Here is a 24,573-nt window from a genome sequence, read left to right as displayed (position 1 = left end):
ATATACCTCCATATGGCTTATACATCCACCTCTAAGCACTCACTGGCATCATCTACATAGCACTACTGCTCTCTGTTCTTTGGAGGCTTCAGTCCATCCTTAAATTTAATACTAAAAAGAGGTCTCCAAATCTAGACCAACTACAGTTAGTAAATGCTTAAGATCTCAATTCTCTCTCAAGACACACCATCTGACACTAAAAATAAGAAGAAGAATACTTTTCTTTTCAGTAATTAAAGATTGTGGAGCTCTCACTACCAGCTGATATTGCTAAACTACATAAAAAATTATACTGGACTATCTTGATACAGGAATTCTAATCATGGAGCAAACAGTGATTTCAAGCACAACAGCTCTGATAACATGCACTGCATTATCCATCATCACATCCACATACCAAGACTCCATTCATTACAAACTGATTGCACCCTGCTTGGGTTTCTTTTCACACCTCCAAGTTCTCAGACACCCCCTTTCTCTCTCTTTTTCTCTCTTCCTCTCTTGTTCTACATCCACTTCCAACTTTATTGTAGTTACAAAAAATCTGCATACATGCTAGCAAAAGATATAATCTTCACTTACTGCATCTTCTTCATATTTTGCTGTTTCAGCTCAACATTTTTCCTCTTTTTTTTTTTTTTTTTCTCTATATGAGTTTCAACTGTCCAGAGAACTTATCACCACCCTACATGCAGTAATTAATAGAACAATTAAAACCAAATTAATGCAAGAAGATTATCATTTGGATGCATACACAATATGCTTAGCCATCATGAAGAACAAAGAAAGGTATTTTTATTCTTGATTACATGATATAGAAAAAAAATAAAAAAGAAATTCCAGACAGGTTATCACCATCCTACATGCAGTATTTTACACAACAATTAAGACCCATTTGATAAGGCAAAGAAAGAAAAGATCTTTTCCTCCATCTCAACTGTCCAAAGAACTTGTCACCACCCCACATGCAGTACTTAGCAATTAAAACCAAATTAATCCAAGAAGATCATCCTTTTGGTTGCACACACACACACACCCCCCCCCCCCCCCCCCCCATATTACAGGTGCCATCTTTGAAGGAAAAAAGGGATTTATTTGTTGTTAATTAGTTGATACTGAGAAGAAAAGAAAAGAGGGGTCTTTCCTCCATCTCATCCTTCATGCAGTTTATAACACAACAAATAAGACAAATTAATGCAAGAACATCATCATCTGCTTACACACATATATCATGTACCATCTCTGATTTTTAATTAGTTGATATGGAGAAGAACAGAAAAGAGTTTTCTCTACATCTCACTCTCATCTATCCAGGGAACTTATGGCCACCCTACACGCAGTAATTAGCATATCAAATTAACGCAAGAAGAACATTGTTTGGATGCACAAAATAAATATATATACATATATATATAATTTTAATTAATTAATTAATTAATATGGAGAAGAAAAGAAGAGAAAAGAGGGAGATTAATGAACAGGACGAACCAGTCATAGACGGTGGGGCTTCTCGGCTCAGCAGTCTCGACCCCCTCGGCCACCGGCGTCGGCTTCCTCCGGAGCCTCTTCCAGTCTCCCCTCGGCGTCGGAGCTGCAGGAGGAAACAAACAGGTAATAAAAAGACGATCTTTTTCAGAATTCTCCTTGCCCCACAGGGTTAGGCGGCAGACTCACGGGAAAGAGGGGAATCAAGGGCGCTCCACGGGCCCCGAGGCGACGAGGCGGCAGAAGACGACGGTGAGGGCGGTGCGGCGGAGGCGCTGCCCCGGAGGATGGTGATGCTCCGAGTGACCTGAAGAGCGACGGGAGCTGCTGCTGCTGCGGCGGCGGCAGCAGAGAGTGAGGAAGGGGAGAAGGAGGAGGACTTCCGGAGCTTGCCGAGGCCGGTGTCCGGTGGCGGCCCGGCGACGGTGTCGTCCCACAGGTGGTGGAGAAGACTCATTCTTCCTCTTTCCCCTCTCCGAGTCCGTTATTATCACTACTGTCGTTATTATTGCTCTTAGCAACTGTTACAAACACTGTCTCGGTTTGTTACCACGAATTATCGATTCATGGAAGGCATCACCAAAGCTCGAGAGTGTGCGCATTTATAGAGGGAAACGGGTTTTTGGATTTTGTGGAAATAATTATTTTACATAAAGATATATATATATATATTTGACTATGTGTGATTTGACTTAGCTACGTGTTATTTAGCTTGATCAAATCACGTATATGATGTGATCGTCCATCTTTTCACTCATCAGGGTTATGATAAGCGATGATGTTTTAGGTGCAAATGAATGACATGGTATCTAATTTTGCTAATTTAATATAAATAATTAAATGGAATACAATTTTTTTAGTAGACACCTTAATAAAAAATATACCTAATCAAGTCAAGAAAGTTGTGCTGCCATTTCCTCTCTACCATTTGATTTTTTTATTAAATTAAATTTATTTTGATTGCTAATCAACTGATTAAAAAAGAAGATAAATCATATTATTCTAAATAATTTTTAGACAAGTTATTTTAGACTCACTTAGCAAAAATGGGATATTTGAAATCTCATTCTAAAATTTTTTTAAGGAAGCTAGCTATGTTAGTCGATAAAAACTTTGACGGTCGATAACTAAATCGATCGTACATTAGATCAAATTTTTATTACTTATTTTTAAAAAAAATTAGGATGTAAATAATTTTTTAAACCCTAAATTTATTGTGTTAAACCTCTTATCATTAGGAGGAAAAAAAAAAGATGAACTTTAAAATAGAAACACTCAATTAGATTAACAAAGTGGATCATTCATGCAATTAGCCGCCCTCAAACAAAGCAATTAGGGTTGTATACTTGTATGACTTTTCCACCCATCTTTGTCTTCCATGATGACTCCATTTCAAGTGAACTTTCCAAAGCAGATAAAAAGTTACATGATCCATAAAGAAATAGTCAAAAGGCAGCATTAGGTTTTCAATGAGGGAAATATCACCAGAAACCTTCCAATGATGATAAATAAAAAAAGAGTGCATTATTGGGAGGCAATGACCTAAACATGTCACCATCTTCATCACCCTATTTTCTGCACCAATCCAAGAGTCAGGGTTAGGTATCCATTCCTGTCAGTGGTTGCTCTTGGTTGAAGGCATTGTGAGTGGAGATAATGCCAGAGATGGTAGAGACTATCATGTATTTATGAGTTTGGAATGCCAAAACTTGCAATCAAACACTATGGGGATGAGTCTTACTCTTTGAATTGATTAGCATCACTACACACATCAACAACATCTTTTCTGTGATGGAAAAAACATAAACATAAAATTAAATAAAAATTTCTGTTGTTCATGACAAATTAACTCTCATTCTTCCACTTGGAATGAATTTTAGTTCTGGGCATCAGATGTATTCAAAAGGATTGGAAAATAAATAATAAAATTAATTTTTTATACCTTTATTTTCATGTATAAGCATTAAAATTGGATTAATGATATTGGCTAATGGATACTGATCTAGTTCATCTTTTGGGATAAATCTAACTTCCATTTCATCCATTGCAAGCCCTTATGAGATATGATCCTATTAAAAGAGATCAGTTAGCCAATATGTGACATGGGAAAGCTAAATGCAAAGGAGTATTAGCCACACTTCAGAGGGAGTAGTTAGTATTTGACTAGGCTTTAAAGAATTCTTGAATAATGGTAATACATGAATAATTATTGTGGCAGCTATGTTTCAGTAAATATGACTATTAAGCTCAAGTTTAGATGTTAGAAGGACCACACAACCTTCTTTGCTGGACTTCATCTTTTAGAGTCAAGATAAAGAAATAGACAGCTTTACTTCAGTGGCTATCCACTATAATTTTTTTTTGATAATTTTCTCTCTCAAAATATATGATTGTAAATAAAATTTATTGTTGAAGACTTTAAATCTAAACCTTAACCAATAAGTACCAAAGATATCAATCAACTTAGTTCATATGACATTTAGCTGTTGATAATAAGAACATCATTGTTTATTTTTTTCAAAAAATTATTTATTTATCATAAGGTTTCAAACATACAGAAAAAGGTAGGGAAGAAATTATAAATGATTGTCTGCCACAGTGGATAAGTTTGAATTGACACAATTTTCATGTTATCTTCAAACTTATCTGATTGCTTCTCATTTGTCCCTTGTTAATGATCTTGACACTATTATCTGAGTGGCTTCTGTTTACCCTGCAGTTCCTATACAGCAAAAAGTGAACATTTCTTTCTAGTATCATAAGTGCTGCCATGAACATAAAAAAATTATTATAAGTGCTAGTATTCTTGTTGGTTACTCCATAGTTTATGCCAGAATAATTGAATTCATGAAATGACAGTAACACAAGAAATGCAGATCTGAGCTTGTCATGCATTCCTTTACAACAGTTTCCAGGATCAGATATATTCAAGTTATCTATCTGTACCTCAACTTGGAATCTTATACTCTTCAACTTTTTGTTTGCATTAGAGCCTCTAATACTATCTTATATGAAAGAATTATCTGAATCCAGTATCACAAATAGCCAAACAATGATGTTAATCAAAGACAGATATGCTGAATTTGAGTTGAAGCCTCCAGCCATGCTGCTAATCATGGAATGTTAGGTGAAGTAGGTCCATCAGAAGTGAATTCATTTAGCTTCATCAATAAGGTCCAGTGAGATTGTAATAGTTAGGATCCTCTTAATCTTCTACAGAGAACTGGTGGACCAGTTCTCTGCAACAATTAGAGAGAATTGAATTCTTACACAACATTAAAAGCTTTCACAAGCATGAGTGGTTGCTCATGAATTGCCTTGTGGACCCAAGTATGAGTGCTATCTTCAAATTCACTGAGTCTGAGATCTCATGGCACAAGTGATGGAAGGAGGAGAAGACTGAGAAAGACTTCATTAAGATGGAAAATAGTATACATACATTCTCATGTCCTTGTTGAAAAGAGTCAGTCAACATCAGAGGCTCTTAGCACCAAGCATTTGGATCTGTACCACCACCTTGGAATTGTTCAGCCCCTGTTCATCCACCAAAGCCATGACAGACTGACTACCTATTGTGTGGACCATGGAACATGACAGTCCTCTAAAGTCTAGACCACATGATCCCTGAGAGCACCTTTCCTGGAAGCTCCAACAAGATGTGGCCACATTCTAAATCAGAATGGTGCAGTAGGTATGTAATCCTTTTCTAGTGATTTCTCAGAGTATGTAACAAGTCATTCCTCAGTTCTTTCTGATGTCCAGTTTAAAGGTTTTCATCTTTTCTGAAGGCAGATCCTTGTAAGATACACAACTAATTCCTCAGCTTAAATCATTCTTCTAATCACCACCTCACAGTATTCTGTCAAAGTCTTCTTGGAGGAGGCTATTTCCAAGATTTCAATACTCAAATCATTTTAATTCACCTGGAAGCTTGCAAATGAACGATCATGCTTCTTTTCTGCTAGCATATCCTGCAAACTACTTATTTTGCCTTTGCAGACATTCAAAAGAAAATGGATCATGAAGACAGCAACCCCTTCTACACTGTGCTGGTTCAGTCCACTGGAAGATCTCAATGCAACAAGACTGGTAAATAAGGTCAACTCATGAAAACAGCTCATCTGTGATTCTGCCTTGTGCACTGTGCCATCCCTTTCCTTTTACCTCAAAACAGACTACTTGAGCAAAGCATAGTAAGGATCAGAACTATGCCATAAAACTCAGTTGGTACTGCCTTGTGCAGTTGGGCTTCCAGGACACTCCTCTACATGATCATAAGCTACTGCTTAGTTTGATTCTGGATATAGTTCAGATCAGGCCCATAACTCAGTGAGGTCTTATAGTTCATAGGATCATAGGCTTTACATAGTTTAGTCCCAGCTTATGATGTAAAACGAGTACATAAATTTTCATCATCGTCATTATGATTCAGACTCATTATAATTTCACGGATGTGAGACTATTTCTTCATCTCCTTTCGTTTCCAACAAAATCAAAGCATAGTGAGTCATAGATAACTCTTATTACTATTAAATTATCCCTATCATAACTTTAATTTCCTCCTCTCATGATTCACACTCTATCCATCTTTTATCTTTAAGAATAAATAGAGAAAAAAAAAGGAAAAAGAAAGAGAGATTGGATGCATCAATCAATGCGATCACGCTCTCCAAAGTACGCTTTTGAGGTTGTCACGTTGGATCACGGAAAGGAGAAAGGGATCAATTCTGATCAAACCGATCTCAGCCGTTGGGCAGCGACATCGACGGACGCCAGCGAGGCCCTCCCCCAAGAAAGCCTTCCTTTCGGCGCTTAAGGATCGGCGCAATCGAGGTTGACGTCTGCGGCGTTGACCGAGTCTGCGCGGTCAATTTTCATCTTCCCATATTGCCCTCGGTGGATATCACTTGTGTTGGGGAGAGATGAGAGAATAAAGCAGAATATAGGGATAAATTCGTCATTAGGTGACCTTACCTTTATTACAAGGTGTGTGTTCTTGTTCCCTACTTGGGTGTTCTTAGTCTATCTTCGTCTCAAACCCACTCGTCTCCTCAGTCACGATGGCAGCTTCTCCTCTCTGCATGCAATTATCTTGCCATCTCTAATGCCTCTTAAGGTACTAAAAGCGAAAAATTGCTTGCTTATGAATATATATATGTATGTGTATATTTGTTGCAATTTGATCTCCTTGCTCTGGAATGTAGTTTGCAATGAATTGTAACTTTTTGGAATTTATGCAAGATTAATTTAAGTTAACTGTAGGTTGATCAAGATATCTTCGAAAGTAATTAACCATGGTTATTCTTATGCCCAAATCTATCAATGGTAAAGGAAGTATTGTTCTCCTTATTTCCATTTCAATGCCAGCTCTCATGATGGAATAGGTGGTAAAGGTTTCTGGATTTTTTTTTCTGTATAAGATGTACACTTCAGGTTGTTGATGCATCAAAGTAGACTCAAGTTACAATCCTTCAAGACCTGAATTAATTTTTGATATGTGAAGCTTAAATTGCAGGAAGTATTGCAGATTTGTTGCTGTAACCCAGCAATACAGGAACTGAAGCACATAATATTGTTTTAGGAGCTCTAACAATCCGATCTAATGTTATTCACCAGCTTTTTTTTGTTCCAGACATTATATTTAGATGCCTAAATCCGAATAACTTACCAGGAACTGGAATGTTTGTAAGAGGAATTCACATGTTGCATCACAATCTGCTATGACAGAAGATCTGAAGATGGTTTCTGAGAGATGAAATCTTGCTGTGTCTCAGAATCTTTACAAGATTCATGTTAGTACAATCCATGATCCTGTCTTCAGATCCCTGCTGTAATGTGAGTCACTAGATGTCTACTTATTCCTGGATCCAGAAGAGTAGTCTGTAGTGAATCTTCTGTCATCAGCAGTAGAAACCAAACCTTGTTGTTGATTAGAATCTTCCCCTCTGTATCATCTTCTTATGGTAGGTCGTATGATCTTGTAATTTGTTCTAGAAATACCTTATGATCTCTATGTTGCTCTTTCTGTCTCCGGTCAGAGCTATGAATGCTTAAGGCCACTGAAATCCATCATCACTTGGCGTTCTGAGTCCGACCATCACTGGTTTGGGACTCGCAGCCATGGGTGAGGAAGCTGGGAAGGTGACTAGCATCTGGCAGATTGTGAGACTGCGAGAGATCCTTCAAAAATGGCAGTCCATCGCCCTCGGGCCAAAAGAGGACCGGCACAGGGCGTCCGGGATCCCCCCGACCGTCAGCAGCCGCCTAAAGGACGTGTGCGTCCAGTGTGACTCCGACGAGGAGTGCTGCCAGAGCCCGGAGGCGCCGCCGGATGTCCCCAAGGGGTGCTGCCCAGTGTACGTAGGACCAGAGCAGAGGAGGTTTGTGATTCCGACCAGTTACTTCAGCCTGCCGGTGTTCAGGCTGCTACTGGAGAAGGCTGAGGAGGAGTTCGGCTTCGATCACAAGGGCGGACTCACCATCCCTTGCGAGATCGAGACGTTCAAGTACATCCTCCAGTGCATGGACCGGCACGGCAAGGGCCTCATCGATGACGGTAAGTAAGCTCAGGCTTTGTCTTCCTTCGAGTGCTATGCATGAATGAATCACTGTGAACGTTGAGGTTTGTTCGAACTGCTCTCTGTCATTGCAGAAGGAAATCCAACAGGGCTTGAGGAGTGAGAGCGCTTGGGATTGTTCTTTGTCAGCTACAGCATTCATAGGGATTGATAGAACTTCCACTTGGTGGTATGTGCTAAGCTTAAGGAGAGCTCTGAAACATGTTTCCCCCTTCCTTGGATTTCAGGGGAGTTGCTGGGATTAAGCTGTGTAATCCCCAAACATAGTTTTCGGAAAATGGTGCTGTGAATCATGTAATGATTGATTGGAAATGCAAATGCTTGAAAAGCTGCTTTTGTGATGACTACTACTACTACGCTTTTGGAATCCTTTTATTCTCCAAATCACATGGTCTTGCAACACGACATGCACAGTGGGCAAACAATGATAGAACAGGAAGCAGCGACCAAACATGGCGCAAAGAGGAGAAGGAGATGACATGCTGAGCTCCTAGACTGCAGGGGGAGGAAGAAGCCATGATTGTGCTTGGATGAAGTCCATGGTGAGGAATGGCCTTGCCTGCTTATCATTGAGTAATCTCGCATACTTCACACGCCCATCGGTAACAGCCCCTGGTCCCAAGCACTTGTACTCGCCAAAGTACACCGTCCTGGTGGTTCAAGATTAAGTGCCGGCTCACAGCTCAGGGAAGAAAGGCCCAAGACTGGGTGGGATTCATGTGCAGGGAGATCAAGGGAAGAGATGGGTGTCGATACCTGTTGCGGCCGGCGACGCCCTTGTTGTCCCAGCCTCTGGGGTCGATGAGGCGGCCCATGTGGGTGTAGGAGAAGACCACCCTCGACATCTCTCGCCATGCCCGGCTCAGGAATGCGTTCCCTGTGCCTGTGATGTTGCAGTGGATGAACGAGAAGCCACTCTTATCTGAGAGATTAGATCTGGCTTGTGCTGTAATGTAGGCGACATTATCTGCCACTGATTCGATTTCACAGTTCTGTAAGATTTGTTGATTAGATGGAAGTTTCTATCACCGAAAATGTTTCTTTATATATATATATATATATATATATATATATATATATATATATATATATATATATATATATATATATATATATATATATATATATATATATATATATATATATATATATATATATATATATATATATATATAAAAGCAACCATCTCATTGTTTATTTTATTTTTGATTTGATTTTGTTTTATTGCACTTATCTTTTTTTGCTTATTGGCATTAATGACCAAAGCTAAAAGTGTTTAATAAATTGGAAAAAGAGAAGCACATTACTACTACCCATTGTAGTGGATGGACTATTGGAATGTTTGTATACAAGAGAAATCTAAATACACTCAATTAAACCCATGTTTGCTGTTAGTTTGATTAATTTAGCCATAAATGTGCCTTAAAAATCCATAAGTGCATTAATTTTACTCAGTGTTTGGAACCTACTAAAGTAAAGTATGTCTGAGTAACCTAAGAGCATTGATTTGGCATTCTTCTAATTTTGTTAATGACACATTAATTAGGCTTCAACTTTAAATTAGATGAAATACTATAATTATTTTTTAAAAAATTAATTAATCAATCTTAATGAAAAAAATTGTTATATTAAATTATAGTTACTCTCATTTGTGGATTCAAACATGAGACCTATCACTTGCAATCCAATGTCACAACATCACACTATATTATTATCCTTTACTCTAAAAAATAATTGATATATATATATATATATATATATTTTGTGTCATTCATTCTTCTCCATGCAACACAGAAAAAACATCTTTAACTAGAAAGAATACTATAATTAATCAAAAAATCAAATAATTGATCTCAGCAAACTAAATTATTAATCTACTTTACAAAAGGGATTAAATTTACACATATAGATTACATATATGCTTCTTTTTTTCTTGTGCATGTAATATGGATTCTTGTTCAGCCATTAAGTGTGCAACAGAGAGGAAGAAGAAGAGAGTATAGAACCTGGTAGATGGATCTGCCATTGCCAAAGATGAAGTCGACTGTTCCCCTAATGAAGCAGTTCTTGAAGAAATGCCTGCCGGTGTCATCGCAAAGCGTGTCTTGGTATCCGTAGAACTTGCAGTTGTAGAAGGCTGCCATGTCCCCCGATATCCTCATCGCCACCGCTTGAGCTCCCTGCACTCCATCGACTGGCATCGGTGCCGTGTTCTTCAACGCCGCGAGACGCATCAGAGCAGGTCAGTTAGTTCTATGCCTGTGAAAACCCTACTGCGACTGCTTCGGTCTCTCGAGACCGCCTACCTCGAAGATCACGTTGCTTGCGACGAAGTAGCTGGACTCCACGGCGACGGTGGCGCTGTTCGCCGTCCCGTACCTCGCAGCCGTGCCGTCGAACGATATCGTCGGCATCGCACCGGGTTGGCCGTAGAACGTGACGTACGGCCTGGACTGGTCGACGAGGATCTTCTCCCGGTAGACCCCCGGGCCGATCTTGATGACGGTGCGGGCGGTGTTGCCGGATGGGATGCTTTTGATGGCGTCCGTGATCGTTCGGAAGTCTCCGTTGCCGTCCTTCCTCACCGTCACGACCCTCCCGCTTCGCTCCGTCTCTGCGAGGAGTGGTTCTAGGGTCGGTGCACTTGGTGGTTCGAGGTTGCCCAAGTCAGCGGCGGCCGCGAGGGCGGGGAGGATACGGAGGCAGAAGAGGGCTGCAAGGAGGGCGGCCGGAGAGTGAGCTTGTCCCAATTGTCGTCTCATCTTCGATGGAGGAGGAGCATGAGAAGGAAGGAAAGAGAGGTGAAGGAAACGAATAAACCGGTCCAGCTTCTTATGTGATCCTTCTCGCCTGCTACGGTTACCAAACATGGCCATATTGCCGGTATAACGTAACTGAGGCATCTTGAAAGGCCACCATCCAACACAAATTGTTAGCATGATATTATTAGGGTTAGTAAGTATTTTGAATTCCTAATGCTAATAAGATTGATTAGAAAATAAATTTTTTTGGAGGAAAAGAAATTAAATATGGAAAGAAATCTTTAGAAAATATATCTTAAAGGGGGAAAGGGGAGAGAAGACGTAGGAGGAACACTTTGCATATAAAGTTTCCGGTAAATATAGAAAGGCTGAGGAAAAATTATTGAACTCTGTGATTCACAAAGCTTAATGAATCCATATTGAGCCTATGAGAGTTGATATGTCAAAGTAAAGGAATAAGAGAAAGAAATCAGAATTTTATCTATCTAAATTATCTTTTAAAAAATTTAGAATTTCCCAAAGGTATTTATTGATGATCAAAGTATATTTTTCGATTTAAGTTTATTTTATAAAAATTATACGTCAAAAGTTGCACACTATTATGTCTTATTTTGTACATCAATTTAATCGTTTACACTTACATGCAAAAAAAAAAAAATGTTTAATATATTTTACTCTATAATTTACAATAGTGTATATTTGTTTTTCATGCTAATCTAAAACTTACAATATATATCATAGGGTTAAGGTTCATTTTAATCTATGTGATTTTGTCCATGGATCACTTAAGCTCTTATGATTTATTTATATTTAGAATAACTCTTACATATAAGTCAATCCCGTCAAATTTGAGTTAATAAACATTAGAGTATGCTTACATGTTGACTCATAATAGATCATTAATATAATGACATATGTAATTTAAGTTTAAAAAAAAAATTAAGGTCCATTTTAGCTCTAGTGGTTTTGACTATGGACCACTTAAGCCTATATAATTTACTCGTACCTAAGATAACCCATATATTTTCAAAAACGTAGTATATAAGCCTCTCTCGTCGAGTCTAAGTTAACAGAGTTAGAATATGATTATATGACATAATAACTCATAATAAATTATTAATATAATGATACATATAATTTAAATTAAAAAAAGGTTAAGATCCATCTTATCGAGGAAAAGGAAGCGACAGAGACCATAATGGTGGACGAAGGCGAAGAGGCGAAGGTAAGAGAGAGATGGACCATCATGGGGTGCAAGAGAGGACGAAGTGGGAGGCGGTGGAGATAAAGACACCTAAGAGGAGGAAGAGGGACCAAGAGACCACTATGTACTTAGCTCGAACTGGTCAACACACACATATCCATCTGAGATGGGACCAGAAGCTCCTAAGCTCGTCGTCAACGTGGAAGAAACTGTATGTGTACAATGCCTTACTAAGCAATAGTAGCTCGGTGTTGCTATTGGTGGTTACTTTCATAGTGATGCCTCCTCCTACAATTTATGATAATCTTAATTTTTTAATTTAAGTTATATGTGTCATTATATTAATATTTTATTATGAGTCAACATGTCACATAAGCAGACTCTAATATTTGTTAATTCAACTTGACAAAAGGAACTTATGTGCTATATTTTTAAAAATATAAAGATTATTATAGATATAAATAAACTATAAGGGCTTAAGTAGTCTATAATCAAAACAATAGAATCTAAAATGGATCTTAACTTTTTTTAAATTTAATTTATATGTGTCATTATATTAATAATTTATTATGAGTCAGTATACCACATAAACAGATTTTAATATATGTTAACTCTGACTTGACGGGAGGAACTTACATGCTACATTTTTTTAAAATATAAGAGTTATTTTATACATAAGTAAACCATAAGAGTTTAAATGATCTATAACCAAAATAAAAAAAATTAAAATAAACCTTAACCTTATATCATAATAATAAAACGTAGACCGAATAACTTATAATAATCATAAACTTATAATAACTTACATGTGAAACATTCCGTGAAACGAATACAATAATTTAGCAATCAAACCCTTCCAAATTGAACTTATGAGGAAGAACAGTGATAAGTATGAACCAAAGCTACAACATCAAATTAATACGATGTCATGTCACCATGGTGATTATTTTGATAAAGGCATCTATTGATCTCCATCCTAAAGGGTCAAAATCATGATCCAACCCAGAGACAATTCCTCATGGGCCAGCATACTTGTGCGAATGAAAATAAATAATAACTTATTATGTCTTGACTAAGCTTCTTCATTGGAGATTATTGATAAATATATTTAATTTCATATCAATTGAGGAATATAAAAAAAATTTCTAAGAGTAAAACCATGTGGGGCTCACCTAAGAATGGATAATTCCTCGAAGATAAATAGTGATTTATCACCCTATAAACTAACTCAATCAGCTTCCTCCATCCAATAAGAGACTAAATTGGGGTCCTAGTAGGTCACCTTTTCTCTTTGCTTTCTTTTGTTTCTGGGGTCCTTTACCACATCAGTGCATTGCATACATAAGAAGTTTCAAGATATTTAAACCAGGGAAGTAGTAATAAAAAAAGAATATATTTCTTGTTTCTTCTCAAAACTGCAACAATCTGCTATCTAGAAATTTAACGTTCAAAGTAGGCCAACTTTATCTTTCAAACAAGATCATCAACTTGATCTAGTCTAAATAGATGTCCTAATAAAATAATTTTCTCTTCATGGAAAAAAGTAAACAAGACACTGATCTCCATATTCTTGTTTGAAACATGATTGTGATCATAATTGTGATGTCCTAATAAAATAATTAAGTTTCTCTTCATTGACAACATTGTTTGAAACATGAGCAACCATAGTCATTATAATTGTGATCATAACAGGCAAATAGAATAAATAATGAGCAAATAAACTTTCGATAAACCATATTTTACATATTAACATTTCTTACAGAATAGGATGATGGTGACTATTGAGTTTTTCATGATCAATCATTAAATAGAAAAAAAAAATGCATTTTGAATAGGAATGACTGAGATGTATACCTGATTTTAGTTGAGACTCTTTCCTTTTGAAACAGCGATTTAGCAAATGCTGACTGCTTAGAATCCAAAGAAAAAAATTTGCATCCATCCATGTTCCATGTTTCTCCAACAGCTGGGACACAGTTTGCCCGAGCACAAATAGAAGAGAGATTGCATCCTTTCTCAATTCAATCAGACTGTAATTGTGCTAAGCATCAGCAGCTAAGTCCACGTGATTGTTACTCCGAGTGGTTCTTTAGGCCATAAATTCTTTTGCAAAGTATGACCTCGACTCATCCTCATTTGATATGAATTTCAACTAGTTGAGACCATGATATCAACTTATTATGTAATCCAGCTCACACCAACCTTCTTCAGGTTCACTACATCAGCTTCCATTACATCTCTAATTTTCCTTCTATCATGCCACTTCTCTTCAACAGCATATAAATTAGACACCAATACAAATGCTGAGCTATCCATCTGGCCCAATAACACCATCTTTGCGATTGAGGCCAAACCTAATCTAACATGTCCGTACATAATACAAAAGCTAACCAAGGTTCTTAGCACTGTTGAACCAGGATTAATTCCCATTCCCTCGATAAAACTGACTGCATCCTTAAGTAAACCAGCACGTCCAAAAGCGCCAACAACACAAGCATGGTGCTCCATTTGTGGTCTGATTCCATAGTCATCACTCATGCTCCTAAAGAAATGGACTACTTTGTCAATAAGGCCACCATGGCTGCAACCGGAGAGAACAGAAAGGAATGTAATATCATCGGGCTTTAGCCCACGATCAACCATTTCCTCATAAGCCTTGAGCAGCTCCAGGACATTACCATGTTGTGCATGCCCAGCAAGCAAAGCATTCCAGAGAACAAGGTCATGTTTAGATGCTCCATTGAAGTAGCTTACTGCACTTCCTATGCTTCCACACTTGCAATACATGTCGATAAGAGCACTTCCAATGAATGTATCTTCTTCCAGGCCAGACTTTATGATAGCAGCATGAATTAACTTTCCGATCACAGGATATGTTAGTTTAGCCGCAGCCTTAAGTGCACTTACAAAAGTGAAGTGATTCGGATTAATTTCATCTTGGAGCATTTGATTCATGCACAAAAGAGCTTTCTCATTGCATCCGAGATTTGCATATGCTGAAATCAATGCAGTCCAAGAAACAACATCATGTACCATCATCATTTCAAACAGCTGAATTGCTTCATTCAAGCTCCCGCATTCAGAATAAAGAGACAGTAGTGCTGTCTGGACTGTGACATCCATCTCTGAGCCTGATTTAATCAAAAAGGCATGAATTTGTTCACCTTGATCTACAGCCTGCAAATCGGTGCAACCCATAAGAGCACCAATGCATGCAACTGAATCAGCAATAATATCTTCTTTGTTCATCTGGTAGAATGTGTCCAGTGCTTCCATGGAGGATCCACACTTGGCATAGCCTGAAATCAATATAGTCCATGATAATAAATTGTGGTCTTCACCGATATGCTGGAAAATCTTCAGAGCATCCGGCATACACAGACACTTGGTGTACATATCCATCAGGGCATGATTGATGCAGTTATTTAGCCCAAAACCATATTTGAGGACAACAGCATGAAACTGAATACCAAGTTTCTGAGACTCAGAAGCAGCTGCAATACTAAGAACACAAGCTAACAAAACATCATCCAACATCATGCCGTCGTGATAAAAATGACAGAAGACATCTAAAGCATCTCGAAATTGTTCTTGGCTTGCATACGCACATATCAAGCTGGTCCAAGAGATCACGTTCTGGCTGTTCGAATATCTCAACAAATCATGTGCGTCATCCATGCAACAACAATTAGCATACACTCTGATAAGGGAACTCTGCACAGCACCATCCCCCTCAAACCCAAATTTAACTACCAGGCCATGAACTTGAATAGCCTCCCTCCAGAATTCAAACCCATCGATCCCACTCAACACATTAACAAAAGTAGCTCGAACAGGTAGCAGGTGTGATGCCAAAACATGATTGCAAAACACCTTAAAGGCTTCTTCAAGATTCCCAGCTTTAGCAAGTAGACCAATCACGGCATTAACCAATACAATGTCCTTGCGCTCCAAGCTCTCAAAAACCTTCATCACGTCACTGAGGAGTCCATAGACAGCATAGAACTCAGCAAGGCCACTTGCAACGAAAGCACTGTCGCCAAGACCATATTTGACCACAACGCAGTGAGCCGAAAACCCCATGCCAAGATCGCAGCTTTTAAGAACTCCGACGAAACTAAACTCATCGGGAGAGACACCGCATCGCAGCATCTCCCTAAAGCAAGCCAAGGCGTCGAAGCGGAGGCCGGAGAGGAAGCAGCCGTCGACAACGGTGTTCCACGACACGACGTCTGGATTGGGCATTTCGTCGAACACGCGGAGGGCGTCCGGCAGGGCGCGGCACTTACAGTACATGTTAGCCAAGCTATTGGAAAGAAAAACGGAAGGGTGGGGGATGGTCCGGAGGATGCGGCCGTGGATGGCTCTGCCATCGGGAAGCGCTCCAGATTGCGCGGCGGCTCGCAGGAGCCCGGCGTACCGCTTCTCGACCTCAAAGCGGTTGGTGGAATGCGGAAGGGAGCCATGGAACCTCGAAGCTGTAAAGAGAGCAGCAACGGAGGGTCTAAAGCTGCAGCCCAACCATCGACTTGTGAGGCAATCTACTGCCTTGACTTGTGCAGGAGAATGAAGTGTTACTGGCTTGCATATAAGCTTATAGTTCATGAATAACAACAATTGCACTGCTAACTCTTATATATATATATATATATATATATAGTAAAAATAAATTAATTAGGTAACCAATGACATAGTAAACCAGCTTACTAAAGATTAAGGATTTAAAATTCTATCCGACATATTTCGGAAGGATATAGTGATTAATCGTTCGAATCTTAGAGAAATATTTTTAGACACTAAAAACTATGATTCCACTCACAAAAGTTTGAAGACTTAAAAAATTTATTTAATATATATATTTTTAAGATACTTGCTTATTTGATAAAATATTTATCAAATTATTTAGAGTGTTGGGGTAAATCTTGTGTTGGCCACCTATTTTTGGAAAAAAAAATAAATTGATTTTGATATCAAATGCTATCTCTCATCAATTATCATCATTGATTAGATTGAACAAATTAATCAAAGTACAAAAGGATCAATATTCTTTGTAGAATATATGCATCCAAAATCCAAACCAGTGTGGATGAGTAAAAATGAAGCACAAGGTGTTCATTAGAGTAGAAAAGCATATCATTTGTTTCCAATAGACTCTTTCTTTTCTCTTATAGGGTGCAACATTCCCTGGAAATAGGAGGAAACTTGAATTGGCTGTCAGTCCGATGGATTTGTCTCGAACTTGGCATACAATTCTGTGCAGTTGGTAAATATGCAGCCTTCTCATCATTCAGAAAGAAGGGGCTTTTCTTCCTCGTAGATCTCTATGCTACTGATACGATCCTCCTCCGGCGGTCGGATTCCTGAACCTTATTGGCGGCGGCGGCGGCGGGAGGACGAAGAGGTGGCTTCATTCTCCCTCTTGCTGACGCTTCAGCTTCTGTTCTTTCATCCAACAAGATTTGATCGCGACGACATTCCTCACTGCAGAATCCCTGGTCACCCCTGCGTGAAATCACAGTATCTGAGCCACAGTTCATTGTGATCTCGGCCTACTATTCTGAAAATACAAAGAGTGTTGTTGTGAGCTTGTGTCAGAGATCACTGTTTGTGTGTTCCATGATAAGCAGTCACAATCCGACAACAGCTCAGGAGATCATGGATGATAGGTGGTCTCTCTCTCTCTCTCTCTCTCTCTCTCTCTAAATCCATCTACTATTACATTGTCAAGAGCAGAATTTGTGTTGAACTTGCATCGAACAGTAGCAACAGCAGTGCTTCGATGTTGTTTAGAGAGGAAGAAAGAAGCAGTCGGGAGTGATGGAATACCTATACATGTAAACATCCTTGTGAGGGCTCAGCTCCTTTCTGCACAAGAAGCAAGCTTTCAGGAAGCCAAACTGAGGCGCAGAAGCCTTGGTTAAATGGTGAGGCATGCAAGATCGAAGTGAAGAATTGATCACGACATTGGATCGTCGTCCCGAGTTCTGTATGAGGATTCGAAGGCCTTCGAGCCGCTCGCAGGCGCCTTTCGAGCTTTCGATGGCAGCTGCAACAGTCTTTGGTGCCTCCCCACCTTCCTCCCCCACATGGAAGATGCTCCATGTTCTCGGTAGCATCTCGGAAGAGGGAGGAAGGGAGGAGGGAGGAGTTGAGGTGGGAGCTCTTCAAGGAAGGAGATGACGGTGAGAGAGTGGAAGGAGTGATGGATACTTAAAACAACTTGGTGTCCACAAAAAGGATCCCCCACCTCTTTCACATGACATGTTGAAATCGTTATCTTGATTGGAATTGCTGATCTTTAGATTTGAGACAGTACAGTTATGCACGCAACCAGATTAGGGAGGGATAGCCAAGTCTGATCACCATGAGACAAGTCCTAATCAATTAGGGTGGAGGGATTATTTCTTTTTACGGTTTATTCGAGCAATTTCGAGTCACGAAAATAGTCTCTTTGTTTTTTTGTTTAATTATAACATTAGGAGATCTTAGTGTTACAGTAGTTGGCTGATTTTAACAAAAGATGTAAGAAATTATTTTTATCTAAGTTGTATGGATCTTAGATAACATGAGCAAAGATTAGTGTACAATGATATGGATAACAAAGAACATGAAGATATTGGATTGGATAAGAAAACTCCTTAAATATATTATTTTAGAGGTTTTCTCTAATAAACAAAAAACAGTAATTACTGTGAGATAGGAAGTGATTCATTCAGGATGTGGAAATCTTTGGTGCATAACAAAGAAAAGGTGATTCATTCAGAATGTGGAAATCTTTGGTGAATAAGAAAGAAAAGATTATTATAATGAGACTATGAAACAAATCAGTAAGTGAGAATGAACACAGAACACAAAGGATGAACTCAGAGGGTGCAAAGAAAGCTACAGGAACCAAATAGGATATCTCTTTTCTTTAGATTTTAATAGCAATTATTAGGTCTGCAATGCTTTATAAATTCAAATATTGAGCGATTAAGAAACAACATATATATATATATATATATATATATATATATATATATATATATATATATATATATATATATATATATATATATATATATATATATAATATCAAGATGAATATCCAAAATTACTAGGAAATTTTTTTTAAAAAAAATTATTCAGGAATAGTTAGATATAGTTATGAAAGGATAACACAAGATGAATCGTTTAGCAGTTAGAAAATGTGAGATGATCATTACTAATGATGTCAGAAGAGATTGATGAACATTTGAGGGAAGAAAACTATAAATAAAATTTTAAATATTTTTAATTTAATTTAGAATATTGCTATGTAGAGAGAATTCAATGCAGCAAAATATTCATATAACATGCACCAAATAATTGGAACTTAACAATTTGATGTTCTTGTACCAGCACCATTCTGGCTTTTCATTTTCTGTTTTTTCTCCATTTATCTATAAATATATTTTTCAATAATAATTGTTTGAATTTCCTTCCTATATTTTGGCCAAAAAATTGAGGTTTTTCTTTGAGGAGAATTTACTGGATATGTGAGGAATTGACAAGATCAAGTGGATGGTCAATATCTATAGAAAAAAGTTTGAGGTGTATATCAAGTTCATCAACAAACATACTGCATGCTGTGATAGACAGATCAAACTTTTTCATACAAATATAGTTTTATCAAGTATATCTAGAAAAGAAGTGGTCCTCATGGGACCCACTGTCCTCTCACATTGTCCAATCATATGCCAAGTAGATCTTAAAATTCAGTAAAAGTTGAAAGATACAGCAGAGGACTTATTCTTCCAAAATTGGTGGCATGTATTTGTGCTTGGCAAGTGAACACTCCACATGCAAGGGTGGAAGAAAGAAACAACTCAAATGGTGCATTAATAGATGCTCTCCAGAGAGAGAAAAAAAGGTCCACACACTAGTTGGAGAATAATTCCTTCTCTGTTGGTATGTTGCAAGTGACTTCAGAAAGTCTTAGCTGCACATAGTTTTCACCCTTGTTGATGTTCATGTGTTGTTGACTCTGCAAGAATCCAATGCTTTCCTGCAAAAGACTGTTATTAGATCAAGATATTTACCTTAAAAAGGTCTAAATCACCTTTAGTTCACCCAATACTAACAAAAGGGGAGAAGCAATAGAATGAGAAAGGTGGTTTTCTTTCTCACCTTAGACAGGTGAATATTCTATAAAATATATGATAAAAAAAATTTAATTTAAAGAGTATTTAAGTAATCATAACTGTATAATAATATTATATCAATTTTATTTAATCCGAACCAGTTCATGTGATTTATCTAAAAACTGTTAGGGTCAACTAGTTTGTTCCAATATTTTAGTGTAACCCATCCAATAATAACCTTTTGCTACTCTAATTTTCTCAGAAAGGGAAGAGAAGAGACCAAGGAGCCAATTCTGTTCCAATTCAATAGGAACTTATTATGTTCAAATGAACTCAATAAGAACTCATTATGTTCAAATGAACTCAATAGGAACTCATTATGTTCAAATGTGGAAGGAAAAATAGACTCAACTCTAACTAGTAATGACCTTATTGAAAGCATATATGACCTTGATTCTGCCAATGATTTCTTCTTCTAAGTTGTAAGAGAGAAAATAGGTGAGTAAATGATCCAGTGAGGCAAATAATTTATATCTCATGTTTTGTGTTTTCTGGACATTACTTAGGTGTCTAAAACATACATGCAGCTCATGTATGATCTTGACCACTAGAATATGATGTTTGTTCAAGAAAATTACTAATGCTAAAGCATCCATCCAGTGTGAAATGAAAGACTGCATTATACTTTATTATTAAATTTGTAATTGAAAATGAACAAATAATCTTTTGAGCCAAATAATCTTACTTCTCATGATTTTTCAGATCACCCAGGTCTGTGGAACATATATGTAGGCTCAAGTGTTTTTCTTTATCTATTGAAAATGAGGTCAGCCCAAGCACTTGAATCTGCTGTCAGTTTGTCCCATAGACTCTTCTTTGGTCTGCCAAGCACCTGAGTGAAAGCAGATAGAATCCAACTACAGTTCTTCACCTTGCCAACCAAATCATTTGCAAGTAGCACATCAGTGCAGGTTAACTAACTTTTCCACACACCAAAAACAAAAGCTTTCAGAATAAACTATGGGAGAGGATATCAGTTAACTTGAATATCATCTTTTCATGTTCCAAGTCTAATCTGTAGGACAAAAAAATTCTTCACTTGGTCATCTTTTCTTGATAGAACTGGATACTTAAATCTAACTGTACATAAATTTAAAAGAAAAATAAACTTTTTTTGGAAAGAAACAAAATTAACTATTTGCACAACATACAAGTCAAAAGGATATAATTTTGGGCAGCCGCTACACCCCCACGTGAGCAACTATGTTCACCGGCTGAAGATGGCATTGATTCTACCACTAGGAATTTTCTCAGCACTTAAGAACATCCCAGTTTTTGCTCTTTTGGGTTACCAATAATCTCTGCAAGAACATGTCCCATCTTTAAAGCGATGCAAAGACTTTGGATCCTTGATCAATATTTCACGTTTATATAATTTAGAAATTAACTTGCAAATTGTGTGACAATTGGTACATATCCGAACACTCTTAACTATCCGAATGGCTCTAAAAGTTGGCAGGTTAACAAGTCCAAAGGCAACTGCTAGCTTCTCGCTGTGGGTGCCAACTATGTCTTCACTGTCTTCCTCAATCTCAAGAATAGTGCCATCAAAATCAGGGATGACTTCATTTGTATCCATTATTCTGCTATTAATTTCAGCTAGTTTGGACTCTGAATTCAAAGTAAGCTGTCTTCCTGTTGAGAAGGTAATCACCTTCTGTTTTACTTCCATCCAGCAATAACCATGAGACTCATTAACACTGCCTTCTTTCTTAGCCCTTGGCACCTTTGACACATCATTTGACTTTCCATATAAAGCTTGAGCATGTGATAGCAGCCTGAGAGTTTCAGGGTTTCTAGGTTCCAGCTTAAACAAATGGGTTGCCGCAAAGTTTGCTATTCTGATATTGCCATATATTCTAGCTGCAGTAAGAAGGGCATTCCAGAGAGCAGCATCGGGCTCAATAGGCATATTGTCAATCAGATCAGAAGCTTCTCTAAGCCTACCAGAACGCCCCAAGAGATTTACCATTCCAGTGTAGTGTTCTAAACCTGGAGACAGCTGGTACTCCTCTGTCATGTTAGAGAAGAGCTTCTTTCCTTCATTCACCAATCCATCAAGACCACAGGCATTTATCACACTAGCAAAGATTGCTTTGTTTGGTCTTATACCTTCCTGTTTCATTTGATTAAAAAGATCTCGTGCATCATGACAACGTCCATGTAGAACAAGCCCAGCAATCATTGAATTCCAAGAGATGAGATCCCTTCCTGAGAGACCATCGAATACTACTCGAGCATACTCGATATCGCCAGACTTTGAATAAGTATCTACAAGAGCATTTGCAATCGAGATATCACGCTGCAGATCATTGTGCAGAATGCAAGAATGGATCTCCTTCACCTTCAACACCGACAATAAACTTGTACAAGCTGGAAGGATACTAAGAATGGTAACCGAATTAGGCCGAACCAAAAATGCCTGCATTTGTCTGAATATTCTTAGGGCCTGGTCTGGATCACCATTTTGCAATGAACCAGCAATCAGAGTGTTCCATGTAGCTGTGTTTCTTCTTATCCCCTCCATTTCCATCGTGTGAAAGAGTTCCACGGCTTGGTCCTCATCCCCATTCTGAATGTAGCCTGAGATCATGGCATTCCAAGTCACTACGTTTCGGCGCACACCTGAACTCTCCATCCTTGAGAACAGATCATAAGCCTTACCACAGTAACCAGCTCGTGTGTAACCTCCAATCATTGAATTCCAAGTGAAGACATCTTTCTCAGCCATCTCCTCAAAGATCCTCTGAGCATCCTCCAGTCTACCACATTTTGCATACATATCGATCAGTGAATTCCCCACTAGAATGCTGTGGATGCATCCGATCCTAATCGCATATGAGTGGAGTTCCTTTCCATTGTCCAAAGATTGCAAAGAGGCACAAGCAGATATAGCACTTGCAACAGTCATGCCATTCGGTTCCACTCCTGAAAGCAACATCTCCTGAAAGAGATCCAAAGCTTCATTCATCCTGTCATTCTGAGTGAGCCCCGAAATCATGCTTGTCCATGTAAAGACATCTGGCGCGATTCCAGAACTCTCCATCTGCTCCATGAGCTCCATTGCAAGATCCGGATTGCTAGATTGATTATAGCTCAAAATAAGTATATTCCAAGTGACAACTCCTGGTTCAATCCCTTCGGCTCTCATTCGTGCAAAAAGCCTCAGAGCTGCTTCATGGCCACCACACTGGCAGTGCCCAGAAATGATAGAATTCCACGATACCCTATCTCGTCTATCCATCCTCTCAAAAAACCTCAAGGCCGAATCCAGCTCACCACATTTTGCATACATCGCCAACACCGAGTTGCTCACACGGACCTCTTTCGACGAATCCAGAAGTCCGATCCGAACGGCAAGTGAGTGCAGCAGCCGCCCGGTCTCTAAATTGCCGGTGTTGCTGCAGGCCTGCAAGATCCTCGGAAGCAGGAAGGTGTCGGGGAGCACGCCCTCGTGCATCATGCCGAAGAACAGGTCGACGACCTCGCCCCAGCGCTGCTCGCGGGCGTAGCCGCCGATCATCGCCGACCAGGTGAAGAGGTTCCTCTCGCGCATTCCGGCGAACACCCGGCGGGCATCCTCCAAGCTGCCGCATTTAGCGTACATGCTGACGAGCTTGGTCTCGACGAAGGGGTTGCGGTCCTGCACCGAGCAGAGCGAGGCGTGGAGCCGGCGGCCATCTTCGATGGAGTCGGCGTCAATGCAAGACTGGAGCAGGGAAATGTAAGCTCCGGGCCGTATGGGGGAGCCCTGTTCCAGGGCGGTGATGGCTTGCTGGAGGTGGCCGCCGTGCTCAGGGAGCTTGAGGGAGCCGGCAGCCGTGGGCAGTGGTTGTTTTTGCTTGGGTTTCTGGGCAAGAAAGGGGGTGATGGTGGTTGTAAGTGGTGGTCTGAGGAATTGGAATAGTTTCGACTGGCTGAGGAAGGGATTGGGGATTGGGTCGGTGGGGTGGCAGCCTAGGAATGGGTTCTCCATTGGTGGGATGGAAGGGGACGAGGAAGGAGGGGTTGAGAGGAGGGAAGGCAGGGATGAGACCTCCCCTACACGTTCCAGTGTTATCCGGATAAAGGGGGACGAGGAAGAATTGGATTAAAATTAATATTGATGGTTACTTCTAATCATGTTTCTTAGAGTATCGAGGTGTCGTTCGTTCGTTCGTTCGTTCGTTCTTATTTGGATCTCAGATGTCCGCTAGTTGAATGTAAGATGTAAGAGATGATCGAAGGCTTCGTTTGTTGGCACAACTAAACTTGTGGCTGTGTATCCGTATAAACTGCAATCAATAAAGGATTCTTATACATGGAAATTAAAATTGATGTAAATCCAAAGTATACAAGTCCTTAATCCAAATTTATTTTAGTCTTTTGAGGAAGATTCACAT

The 24,573-nt window shown here is 39.0% G+C and overlaps 5 protein-coding genes across 11 annotated transcripts; 1 reads left to right on the top strand and 4 right to left on the bottom strand.

Annotated features, from left to right (window-relative positions):
- Positions 1-354: 354 nt before the first annotated feature.
- On the bottom strand, positions 355-2,071 carry LOC135584801 (dormancy-associated protein homolog 3-like). 2 transcript variants are annotated; one of them, XM_065109641.1, is made up of 3 exons: positions 1,675-2,071; positions 1,489-1,591; positions 355-685 (listed from the first exon to the last, which is right to left on the bottom strand). In XM_065109641.1, the coding sequence occupies exons 1-3, from the start codon at positions 1,940-1,942 to the stop codon at positions 658-660; spliced, it is 399 nt and encodes a 132-aa protein (XP_064965713.1). In that variant the 5' UTR covers positions 1,943-2,071; the 3' UTR covers positions 355-657. The 2 variants fall into 2 exon arrangements, with proteins under 2 accessions (XP_064965713.1, XP_064965714.1); XM_065109642.1 differs by having other exon boundaries at positions 619-1,330.
- Positions 2,072-6,475: 4,404 nt separating this feature from the next.
- LOC103985535 (protein SMALL AUXIN UP-REGULATED RNA 12-like) lies at positions 6,476-8,404 on the top strand. Of its 3 annotated transcripts, none has more exons than XM_065109640.1 (4): positions 6,488-6,601; positions 7,157-7,277; positions 7,524-8,041; positions 8,138-8,404. In XM_065109640.1, exons 3-4 carry the CDS (start codon positions 7,606-7,608, stop codon positions 8,164-8,166), a joined length of 465 nt encoding a protein of 154 aa, XP_064965712.1. In that variant the 5' UTR covers positions 6,488-6,601; positions 7,157-7,277; positions 7,524-7,605; the 3' UTR covers positions 8,167-8,404. The 3 variants fall into 3 exon arrangements, with proteins under 3 accessions (XP_009401534.2, XP_064965712.1, XP_009401535.2); XM_009403260.3 differs by having other exon boundaries at positions 7,157-7,320; XM_009403259.3 differs by lacking the exon at positions 7,157-7,277 and having other exon boundaries at positions 6,476-6,601.
- On the bottom strand, positions 8,382-10,962 carry LOC103985903 (putative pectinesterase 63). Its single transcript, XM_009403758.3, has 4 exons — positions 10,370-10,962; positions 10,070-10,276; positions 8,820-9,055; positions 8,382-8,713 (listed from the first exon to the last, which is right to left on the bottom strand). The coding sequence occupies exons 1-4, from the start codon at positions 10,937-10,939 to the stop codon at positions 8,554-8,556; spliced, it is 1,173 nt and encodes a 390-aa protein (XP_009402033.2). The 5' UTR covers positions 10,940-10,962; the 3' UTR covers positions 8,382-8,553.
- A 3,245-nt stretch (positions 10,963-14,207) lies between these two features.
- LOC103985904 (pentatricopeptide repeat-containing protein At4g13650) lies at positions 14,208-16,634 on the bottom strand. Its single transcript, XM_018826117.2, has one exon. It carries the CDS (start codon positions 16,632-16,634, stop codon positions 14,208-14,210), a length of 2,427 nt encoding a protein of 808 aa, XP_018681662.1.
- A 3,225-nt stretch (positions 16,635-19,859) lies between these two features.
- On the bottom strand, positions 19,860-24,359 carry LOC135584795 (pentatricopeptide repeat-containing protein At1g19720-like). 4 transcript variants are annotated; one of them, XM_065109633.1, is made up of 3 exons: positions 21,343-24,359; positions 20,877-21,206; positions 19,860-20,055 (listed from the first exon to the last, which is right to left on the bottom strand). In XM_065109633.1, the coding sequence occupies exon 1, from the start codon at positions 24,165-24,167 to the stop codon at positions 21,480-21,482; it is 2,688 nt and encodes an 895-aa protein (XP_064965705.1). In that variant the 5' UTR covers positions 24,168-24,359; the 3' UTR covers positions 19,860-20,055; positions 20,877-21,206; positions 21,343-21,479. The 4 variants fall into 4 exon arrangements, with proteins under 4 accessions (XP_064965705.1, XP_064965706.1, XP_064965707.1 ...); XM_065109634.1 differs by having other exon boundaries at positions 20,877-21,062; XM_065109635.1 differs by having other exon boundaries at positions 19,860-20,065; positions 20,877-24,359.
- Positions 24,360-24,573: the final 214 nt, after the last annotated feature.

The sequence above is a fragment of the Musa acuminata genome, chromosome BXJ2-5 (assembly GCF_036884655.1).
Source record: "Musa acuminata AAA Group cultivar baxijiao chromosome BXJ2-5, Cavendish_Baxijiao_AAA, whole genome shotgun sequence".
Taxonomy (NCBI): domain Eukaryota; kingdom Viridiplantae; phylum Streptophyta; class Magnoliopsida; order Zingiberales; family Musaceae; genus Musa; species Musa acuminata.
Note: the sequence above shows the minus strand (reverse complement) of the source record. Positions and strands in the feature narration are given on the sequence as shown.

Excerpts from the sequence above, each read along its gene's own strand:
- LOC135584801 (XM_065109641.1), bottom strand. The coding sequence starts at position 1,942 with ATGAGTCTTCTCCACCACCTGTGGGACGACACCGTCGCCGGGCCGCCA. Across the intron at positions 1,592-1,674 it reads CCTTGATTCCCCTCTTTCCC|CTCCGACGCCGAGGGGAGAC; the intron begins GTGAGTCTGCCG and ends TTCCTCCTGCAG. Across the intron at positions 686-1,488 it reads AGCCCCACCGTCTATGACTG|GGTGGTGATAAGTTCTCTGG; the intron begins GTTCGTCCTGTT and ends TACTGCATGTAG.
- LOC103985535 (XM_009403259.3), top strand. The coding sequence starts at position 7,606 with ATGGGTGAGGAAGCTGGGAAGGTGACTAGCATCTGGCAGATTGTGAGA. Across the intron at positions 8,042-8,137 it reads CAAGGGCCTCATCGATGACG|AAGGAAATCCAACAGGGCTT; the intron begins GTAAGTAAGCTC and ends CTGTCATTGCAG.
- LOC103985903 (XM_009403758.3), bottom strand. The coding sequence starts at position 10,939 with ATGGCCATGTTTGGTAACCGTAGCAGGCGAGAAGGATCACATAAGAAG. Across the intron at positions 10,277-10,369 it reads CAAGCAACGTGATCTTCGAG|AACACGGCACCGATGCCAGT; the intron begins GTAGGCGGTCTC and ends GCGGCGTTGAAG. Across the intron at positions 8,714-8,819 it reads GGCGTCGCCGGCCGCAACAG|GACGGTGTACTTTGGCGAGT; the intron begins GTATCGACACCC and ends TTGAACCACCAG.
- LOC103985904 (XM_018826117.2), bottom strand. The coding sequence starts at position 16,634 with ATGAACTATAAGCTTATATGCAAGCCAGTAACACTTCATTCTCCTGCA.
- LOC135584795 (XM_065109635.1), bottom strand. The coding sequence starts at position 24,167 with ATGGAGAACCCATTCCTAGGCTGCCACCCCACCGACCCAATCCCCAAT.